At 42.8% G+C, this 10374-nt stretch overlaps 1 protein-coding gene across 1 annotated transcript in view; it reads left to right on the forward strand.

The window, feature by feature from the left end:
* LOC107372775 (zinc finger protein 585A-like) overlaps positions 1-10374 on the forward strand; it is a 69869-nt gene that overhangs the window by 39549 nt on the left and 19946 nt on the right. Inside the window, exons 6-11 of the mRNA XM_070548750.1 lie at positions 154-275; positions 436-505; positions 7786-7816; positions 8053-8128; positions 9263-9352; positions 10010-10069. Coding sequence (XP_070404851.1) covers positions 154-275; positions 436-505; positions 7786-7816; positions 8053-8128; positions 9263-9352; positions 10010-10069 — 449 coding nt within the window. The remainder of the gene's footprint in view (positions 1-153; positions 276-435; positions 506-7785; positions 7817-8052; positions 8129-9262; positions 9353-10009; positions 10070-10374) is intronic.

Consider the following 10374-nt stretch of genomic DNA (forward strand, 5'->3'; position numbering starts at 1 on the left):
CACAGGACATAAACCCTTTCTCTGTGAGCTCTGTGGAAAAAGATTTAGCCAAAGGTCAACTTTAAACAGTCACACGAGAGTCCACACAGGACAGAAGCCTTTTGTCTGTGAGCTTTGTGGAAAAAGATTTTGCCGTAAGTCAACTTTAAACAGTCACACGAGAGTCCACACAGGACAGAAGCCTTTTCCCTGTGAGCTCTGTGGAAAAAGATTTAGCCAGCAGACAAATTTAAATAATCACATGAGAGTCCACACAGGACAGAAGCCTTTTGTCTGTGAGCTCTGTGACCAAATGTTTTCCCAAAAGACAAGTTTAACCAGACACATGGGAGACCACACAAGGACACAAGGAACTAATGTAATAACACAAGTCCAAAAATGATTGTAGTTTGTACATCCTAGTTCCATGTGTTGCACTCCTGGTTTTTGTCCTAGATCAGAGTTTTTTCCAGCCCATGAGCCACCTCTCCCTGTCCTGCAAGTCACAGTTTGTGGCCACTAAGCTGTAATTATTTCACTATATCTCTGTTTCCATTGTGATGCAGCGCAATGCATCTCTATTAAGGTAGCACGACTCAGGTTGCGAATGACCACAGTCACCAATTTTTATCATGTGTCTTGCCCATGTATGTCTAATCTCAGAATTGTGTGTACTGAAACTCTAATTTCCCTCTGGGATTAATAAAGGATTGATTGATTGATTGATTGAATGATTGATTGATTAATTGATTGGTTGATTGTATCGCTACACAATGATGAGCAGCTAGATCAGAGTTTTGGAGCGTTGCAGTAGAGAGTGTAGCATGGCGTGTCTACTCTGCTTTTAAATAGTTTGTGTAGTGTACAAATAATTGTCTTTTACCAGTGGTTTGTACTTTGTGAGTTGCATAAATATAACTACAGATCTCTTCAGGTGTTCATCAAGTAGTTCCAGGATTGGGCCCTGCTAGTGTGATCAGATGACAGTCCAACGTTTTCATAACTTTTCACACATTCAGCAAATTTAGACAGTTTCCTGTTGTTTACAGACGTGCGTCTTGTGTTTGAACCTAGCATTTAGAAACTAAGATTGTGAAGCAAAACAAGTGAGGGCTGTCAATCAAACAAAAGTGAAGAACACTGTCTGTCTTTCTGATGAAATCAGGATTAATTCCTTCTAAAAAATGGTGTTAGGAGTAGGCTTGGGAAGGATTACCGCATTACCGTATACAGCCAGTGTTTAAAAAATAGCAACGGTGTTAGTTCCATTACTGTCATGAAAAAAATGATGCACGTAGGAGACGAGGATTAAAAACATAAAAAAATAAAAGTAACCTAATGTATAAAACGGAAGCATGGTTCAATTGTCAGTTTTACTCAAATAGTTCAAATTAGGGATGAGCGAGTACACCTGTATCTGTATCTGTTCAACCATCTAAATTATCTTTATCTGTACTCGGAGTGGGCGTGGCCTAACCCGGAAGTGGGTGTGGTTTACATCAATACATTATTTTAAGTCTGAAATTGATATGGATTGATCCAAAGTTGCTATGCGCAAGGGTGTAGGAATGAGTTTAATATTGGGGGGACACATTTTGGAAATCTAACAAATCTGTTGTAGGTCAATACATAGAGCTCCGGACCCCACGTGACTCTCAGTTAGTAGATGCCAAATTGGCAGGTAAAAGAAGCTAAACAAACACAGATCGTAAACGTGAACGGGATCGGCTTGGATTTTACTTCGTCGGAGTTTACTTCACACTTTAAAACCGAAGAAATCGTTTTATATAGTCAGAAATTAAATAGACTAAACATCTCCGACCCTTACCGTGCCCCTGGGATACTTTTTAAAAATGCCAGAAGCTGTCGGAGCGGACTTCTTACTGGACCTGGCCGGGGAACCCCTTGGGATTCCCCCGGAGGAGCTGGCTAGGCGGCTGGGGAGAGGGAAGTCTGGGCCTCTCGACGCTACTGCCCCCGCAACCCGACTCCGGATATGCGGATGAAAATGGATGGACAAATAACATAGATTTACATGTAAGTAGTTTTAATTAGAGTGCTGTGTTGTTTGAATGTATAAACTGAACGCCAAGAGAAATCACTAGTTTGATTTTCTTCCATGAATAAAATAAATATGTCAGGCAGGAGCGTCTCAGGATCTGTCTGAGATCTGTCTCGGTGAGACAGGTAATAGCAATCCAAAGTGCTTTTTATGTGTGATCTGACAATTGATCAACCATTGCTTAAAAATTAAAGACATCTTAGCCGGTTAATTGCTGTGATCATAAAACACGTAAACGGCAGCATGCAGAACTCACGAGGCAACGTTTTACGTGATGTTTACTTGCTGCTATGAGTAATAAGACAGAAAAAGCCACGCCAAAATAAGTTTAGGAAGCCCACTAAGAATCGTAATAAAAGCATTTAAAATAAATACCACACACAGTTGAGGAAACGTTGGTTTAAGTACTTGATATGAAGCGGTCGCTGCATAAGCGAAAACCTTTACTCTCGGGATCCCACAGCTTCATTTTAGCCCGGTCACTAGCGTCCAAGTGATCCAATGTTTGCGGCGCTCCGGATCTTGGGGAATCCTGTAGAAGGCTCATTCCTTATGTCGTCCGCGTCTGTTCTGCATCCTGGGGCACAACAGGAATCTACCATATTTCCTGTCTGATTGAGTTTTCTGACAATAACAAATAGTCCAGCTGCGGGCTTCTACCTGCCAATATGGCGCCATTTCGATTTGAACTGTTGCATGCCGGGAGAAGTGACGTCAACTCCTGGAGCTCTATGGGTCAACTTCACTGAAAAAAATACATTTAATGATTATTTCTGATTCTAATGTGTCAGTGAGTGTTTCATGCAGGCTGAACATGAACATAGTCTCCTACCGCTATCTCCTGCATTAGCTTCAGATAGACGGTGAAACTCTAGGATTAGAAAAGTCTGACAGATGTGACTCTGGGCGTAAGGCAAAGCCCAGAAAGACAAGAAAATAACTTTTATAGCCCAGTTCACTAACATTCTGTTTTTTTTTTTTTTTTTTTTTTTATCGGGGACCCATGAGCCAGCCGGAAGGGGAGGAGACTTAGGCTCCCCATTAGCCAGATCCAGGTGATTACCGGCCAACGTGGATGTTTTAATTATAAAAAGCTGTTTATGTGTCAGTACTGTTTTATTTTTATTTAATAATATGAATGTAGGATATATTATCTTATTCATATGGGTAGAGATGTGTAAACAGATTTAATACAAGACTAAAGCTGTGAATATTCAGTCTGAATTGATCTGACTCTCATCAGAATATTTTAAACTACATCAGCCAACAATGCTGACCAACAATCAGAAAAATCTGTTTGCTTCTGACAGAATGAAAAAAAGAAATAATTCACTTACAACAACAGCTGGAACTACATTATTTTTCAGATGGACAAAAGAAAAAAACAGTGGCCAAAACTGCAGTCTAAATGCACCAGAAAGCAGAGTTTAACACTTATTTTTCTAATATTTCTAAGGAAGCATATACAGAATGTAATTTATTCTTAAACCGTACTGCCCAGCCCTACTTGTTATGGGATTGCATATATTTAACTGTGTTCACTTATTATTACATTCAAATCTTCCTCTCATCAGCAACCTAAAACCATCTCATTCTTCATTGTAGCACCTCAGCAGGTCTGGCTCTCTCTGTCTCACCCTCAGCTGGTTCCTGCTGAACTTCATCTGATCTCTAATATAAAAACAGTGGACAGGAATAAGGAGTAAAAAATACTGTTGAACGACTAGTGCAATATTAAAATTGGTTGTTATGGTATTATTTAGTCGTGTTCACTTGTTATCATGCTCGAATCTTCCTCTCATCATGAACCATCTAAAACCTCTCTCCATTGTAGCACCTACCTGCACCTCAGCAGGTCTGGTGCTGCCTGTCTCACCTTCTTCATCATTTTCCTGCTCAGGGCCGGCTTTGCCGACAGGCGACACAGGCGGCCGCCTGGGGCGCCATCTGATGGATAGGGCGCAAAAAAATAATAATTTTTTTAAATTTATGTTTGTAATATGAAATTCACTCTCTACATACTCGAAATTCCCCTCTGAAATGACATGAAATTAAAACATCAATATTTAAATTCTAATGATCTGGCTGCATGACGAGCTCCCGCTTGGACCACCGCTCCGATGCATTTGACCGTTAAGGGTGCCGTAGATCACGTGCGTGGGTAGCACAGAAGGACATCCTGTTGTCGTTGCGTTTAAACTTTTGATATCTTTTACGATGAAAAGAACACCTAAGCCATCGGGATCAGCATTCCGAAAGCGAGGGAAGGAGGAAGAAAAAAAACGGGCCCAAAGCAGAGGTATGTAGACTATAAATTTGGCAAAGGAACTTTTTGCGTTACAATTTTAGCTAACTGCCTCTCCTGCCACGCTCGGTCCACGGACGGACCCTTGCTAGCTGTTTACTTACACAATACAGAATCTCGTAACTTTAACCAATTCAGGGTTTCCCTTACATAGGCGTAGCCGTGGCAGCCCGCCTCGGCTGAAATCCCACAAGATCCCAAGTATTTTTTTTTTATTTTTACTTTTTTTGCGCTGTTTCCCTACTATGTTGTCGCTTGTGATCACAGCCGGCGGGCAGCAAGGAGGAGCAGGCAGGGCAAGGTGAAGTTACAGCATAAGTTACTGAGTTTAAAATTAGAAAGGTAGCAGTGGATATAATGCTTTTTGGTTTACATGTTTCAATAGCATTAAGATAAACGAGTGTTGATGATCTTGACAGGGTTTCCTCCAGTGCTTATTAGGCCAGGTTCTCCTCCCCCACCAGGCTAAGCATCACTTATTCATGTAAAATTTATTTATTTTTTCATGTTTGACTTTAACTGCATCTAATACTGTATTATGGCGTGAGCGCAACATCGACAACTTAAGATCGATGTGTGAGCAGCGTGAGAGGTTGGGTGTTTTCATCTGAACCCTTAAAACCTCCAGCAGGCTACGCTGCACTATTGACGCGTTAGCGCGCGGCGCTAACAACTTAGCGACGTGACATGTCTCGGAGAAAGCGTAAAAACACGTTGGACGCTTCTTCTGAAGCGGGAAAATAACACCTCTTCTTAAGCAGAGCACGACGTCGCCTCGGCTCGTTCACGGTCGAGCCGGACTGAGCTCGATAACATTGACCCAGCACAGCCACTGGGTCGTTGGAGCTGCCCTGTGACTGCCTGATGGAAAACCAGCGGGTTTCATCAGACTCGTAAAGTTTCTTGTTTTTGCTGGGGACCCCCTGTATTTTACCGCTCCCTCCTGCAGTCTTCCCCTATTAACATTTAAAATGATTCTGTAAATTCCGTGTATCAATAGAAACAATCTCTGCCTCTGCCAGCTGCAGTAAATGTAGTCTCCAAATAATAAATAAGAGGTGCATTCATCTGTGTATCTCCTTTGATCCGCATTAGTGATATTTTCAGCACCAGAACGGTGAAGCAAAGAAACAGATTCCTGAGCTTGTTAGTAATTTTATTTATTAGGTGCATCTAACCTGTTCTATTTTTGTCTGAAATGAGATCAAATCAGTGCTTCTATGGGCTGTCTCCTCTCTGCACTAGAAAATTTTACTTTATTTAGAGACGTGTCATACTGCGGAGCTCATCACCTGTGCTGTGGTGATTTCACCTCACTGACGCAGCATTGAAACGCGCTCTCCGCTTTGCGGTCAGGAGATCCCTTTGATCTGCTCAGAAGTAACTGCTGAGGTGAAAAAGTATGAATCCAGGCAACAGGTTTTCTGGAGAGTTTAGAGGAGATGCAGGAAGATGAGAGACAGACAGGACAGGAAAATAGTTCAATAAAAACAAGAAAACAAAACAAAGTTATGAAAAGTAAAATGTAGGTAGATTTATCTCCACTACACGTTTTTACCTGTATAAAACAATAAGTTATACACATATTTATACATCTGATACAATTCAGATCACCTTCAAAACTCAGTCACACACCCAGGGCCGTTTCAAGACATTTTGGGGGCCAAGGCAAAATGACCCCACCCACCCCCACTAGAGCCCTGCACTGAAGCCCTAGGCCCTCGGGTCGGCCCGGCCCGACGGCCCTCGGGCCGGGCTTCGGGCTAACGACTGTGTAATTACCTCTGACATGGGCCGGGCGCCTTTATTTTTAATTGAATTCATTAAAAAAAATTGAAACACAAACGCAGCAGTAGAGCCCTGCGCGGGACTGTTTTCTTCATCCCGCTCCTGCCCGCTCCCGCTGAATTTCTGACCATTACCGCCCGCAACCGCAACATGTGTGTTACACTCGCGCCCGCACCTGCAGCGTGCATGTCTACTCCCGCCCGCAACCGCAAAACTCGGAGAAATTATTACCTCACAATAAAAGAGATGTATTGAGTTTGCGTCCTCTCTGGTCCTGGAGAAAACATGGCACTTCCATCCATCTGATGCGGCTCTCTGTGCTGGTAAAATAATGAATGGATATTTAAATAAAATGCTTTATATTTTACTGAATTAATTTTATATCTGTAAGTCAATTCTATGTAAAGATTGTCTGCGTAAACCTGAACAGGTCCAACCCGGTCTGACTGTGAGACCGGGTTGACGCGTCACGCTTGTGCGTAATCATATGCACTTTCTGAGCTGAAGAGGATGTGAGATTCTGGGATTCTCCTCAGAAAGCTCCTGGATGTGTCGCCACATTGGAGACTGGAACAAGCACTATTCAGCCAAAGTTTAATAATCAGGAAACATTTTCTAAGTGACAAGTCTCTCTGAGAGACCGGGTTTGGAAAACACTCGCTTCAGTGGGAGGAATCTTCCCGCACGCGCTCTGGTTCTGCGACACGCTCCAAGCCAATCTCCACAACTTCAGCTCCCTGTGTACATATGCGCTGACAGCGAGCTGCGCTGAGCAGCTCAGATGTTCAGATGGGAATCTTTTCTTGGGTGATTTAGCTACATCGGCGATTTACATAACGAATAAAATGTCAGTTCGTCTGCATGCGTCGGGGTAATTCTTTCTATTCTTTCTCTGTCAAAATAAACGGTCAAATACGGGAACTATACGGTCAACACAACACAAGCCCTGCTTTCAACTGTTCTGTTTTCTTGTGAAAATTGTTGGAAAGAGATCAAATTTAACTTGATTACCACCAGAGCCAGTGCGCCGTCATCTCCGTGACGGTAAATGAGGGAAAAACAAATTGATCGGATCCTGCACGTCTTTTAACACATTGGTCAGGATTGACGCACTTTGTTTTCATTTAGTTGGTTAAAAAAAAGTCGGGCTCGGGCTTGGGTCGGGCCAGAAAATCCTGAAAACCTTTTCGGGCCGGGTCAGGCTGGGGCTCCACCCCCTCGGGCCGGGCCGGACACGGGCTCAGATTTCAGGCCCGTGCAGGGCTCTAATCCACCACACACACACACACACACACACACACACACACACACACACACACACACACGCACACACACACACGTTCTAGTCTACACTGACACTTGGAGAATCGATTCAGAATTGAATTGTGAGTTGTTGTAAGATTCACATCTCTAAAAAGTGTCTGTGAAAGTGGAAGAGATGGAAGTGTGTTTAGATGGTAAATGACAGAGTTCAGAGCGGTTCTGGTTCAGTCCGCTGTTGGATCATCAACACTTGACAGGAGACATGATGGTCTTTCATACAGAATGTCTCGTGTCTTCATCTGTCTAGGGCTGTTATGATGGTTTTATTTTTGAACCATTTGAACATTAAATGTTCTCTGCAGACCTGTTAGTGTCCTCCATCATTCAGGTGCTATGAGTGTGTTCTGTTGTCCTTCTGGGTAAAGCAGCAGTTACAGGATGGTGGAGATTTCTTTTAATCGTTGATTTTACCTATTTTTATTTTCTATCCTTTATTTTAATGAGATGTGTTTGTTTCACATAGATTACAGTTGACTTTGCTACTAAGTGTTGTTCTAGATCTTAGCAATGATGGTTATGCTTCATTATTTGTTTCTTCTTCTTGTAATAAAACTTAAACTTTGCTGGCTGAATCCAGAAGTGTTTTCTCTTTAAGTCTCTGATCAAATCCCACAACACCACACATGGCTCCATCCCACAAATCTCCAACTACAAGAAGCTATCCTATCAATGTGAGGCAACATTTCTGAAGAATGCTTTCAGCACCTTGTTGAATCAATGCCACGTAGATTTAAGGCAGTTCTGAAGGTAAAAGGGGCTCAAACACTGTATTAGTATGGTGTTCCTAATAGTCCTGTAGGTGAGTGTATATATATGTCTATTATACATAGAATATTACATTTAGTAAACTGTATTTTTGCCCATCAGACCTCATTGAGTGAAGAAAACAAGAGCGTCTGGTGGCCGCACCAAGCATTACATGAGACAATTTCTAAATCAGCACCTTCACAACACTTTTTGTTTTCTTCTCAGAGCGGCTTCAGAAAAAAACAAAACAAACATCAAAGTTTTCTCCCACATTCTTTACAGAAATTATTTTTCTGAAAATACTTCTTGTTGGGTATTTTTATAAATGTACCTTTTTGAGACCTAAAAGATGCCCATTACACATCATGAATCTCTGTGTTGGCTGTTCATAAAAAGGTTGAGCAAGGATGTTAATTGAGAAAACTCTGTACCTCTGTAACTTGAGAAGGCCCGCCTTCTCCCCCCACCCTTTGCTTGAATAAAACCACTGAAGACTCTGAGGACTGGGGGAGTCGCCTGGCACCATAGCTCTGGAGAGAGTTATGTGCCATGTCGGTGATCTCCCCCTCATTTGGCTAATTCAGTGTAAAATGTCTTCCTTGTTGTCATGTGTGTTTATTTCAGGTTCCAGGGTTATGGAGGTTAAATATTATCTACCAGATAATTGGAGAATGCAGGTATACAGAGCAGGTGAGGAGAAAGCTTTGAGGCTGGAGCAGAGTGGGGGCTGGTTGAGCCACACACATGGACATTACAAATGATTTTACTCTCTCTCTCTCTCTCTCTCTCTCTCTCTCTCTCTCTCTCTCTCTCTCTCTCTCTCTCTCTCTCTCTCTCTCTCTCTGGGTGTGTCGTCCTTTAAGGTAATATGGGATAGCATTAAATTACCTATCACTTCTCTGTTTGTTTATAGGTCAAGAAATCAAGAGAAAAATAAAATAGGTCAAAATGAGTTGATAGAACATCACAAATACATTTATTTACTCTTACGTTTGTCAGGGCTTTTGAAGAAACTTAAAAAAAATAATAAAAATGTGTGTTTTATTCTGCTCCAGCAGGTGGCGCTAGTGCACCTTTACGCTGGTCACCGACCGCCCGAGAAACCAGAAACCGGAAGCTGCTAGCAGAGCTAGCTTGTTGTTGTTCTGGTGTGTGAGGAGAATATTTGAGGCTCTGCAGTAAAAATGTCTTCACTTCAGTCTCTGGGAGAGTTGATCAGCTAAAGCGACTAACTGCTGCTGCTGCAGAAATCTTCTCACCAGGCTGTGGAAACTTTCTTCTCCTCCTCAACAACTTGGTGGAGTTCTTTCCAGAACCGGAGAAGATATTCTGCGGTCTTCGTGACAATCGGAGCTCCAGAATCAGGTTGTGGGTGAGAAAAGCTTTTCTCTAGACTTCCTGCCCTCTGGATCTGCTGCTGTTCCTTTGGCCTCTCTGAGAAACGCGCTCGTTTTGCTGCTTTCATCAGATTGAAGAGGTTCCCTCTATCAGACTCGCTCATCTGAGTTGGTCATGATGCAGGATCGCTGCTCGCTCTCTGGTCCATCCTGCTCACACTCTCCGACGGAAAAGCCCCGAATCTGAATGTGACTCTGGAGGAAAAAGCGGTTAGCTCTACTCCGTGAACTCTGGTGAGCAAAGGTCCTCTTTTCCAGACTGGATCTGTCCTCAGCTGATCAGAACCAAAGCGTTGGATCTTTAATCTCCTGCGTTGTTCTGAAGCAGCATCTTAATCAGCTCTCCTGCTTTGTTTCTATTGCAGCTGTTAGCTAAACACGGCTAAAGAAAACCTGCTACCACTTCAGGATCTGGGACTGATTCATCGTGTGTTCTTCACCACCTGGACCTGGACAGCATGGACACAGGTACTGGTGCACACCAAACCATCAGCACTCCCACATCCATAATCCAGCATCTCTGTACAGATGGTCTCTGCAGACAGACTTCAGTGATGCACAAACACAAGAAAACATCAACATCGGCTCCTGAAACCAGAAATCGGCTCCATCTCTTCTTTCTGTCAGCGTTCTACCAGTTACCTCATTCCTTCAGTCATGACCACTTTACCAGTTAAACCACTTCCTGCTTTTCTCTCTGCTTGCTTCCATTTGTTTTCACAGAGATGGTTGTTTTTCTGCTCAGTGACTACTGGACTCTAATAAACCACTAA

The sequence above is a fragment of the Nothobranchius furzeri genome, chromosome 2, assembly GCF_043380555.1.
Source record: "Nothobranchius furzeri strain GRZ-AD chromosome 2, NfurGRZ-RIMD1, whole genome shotgun sequence".
Classification (NCBI taxonomy): Eukaryota; Metazoa; Chordata; class Actinopteri; order Cyprinodontiformes; family Nothobranchiidae; genus Nothobranchius; species Nothobranchius furzeri.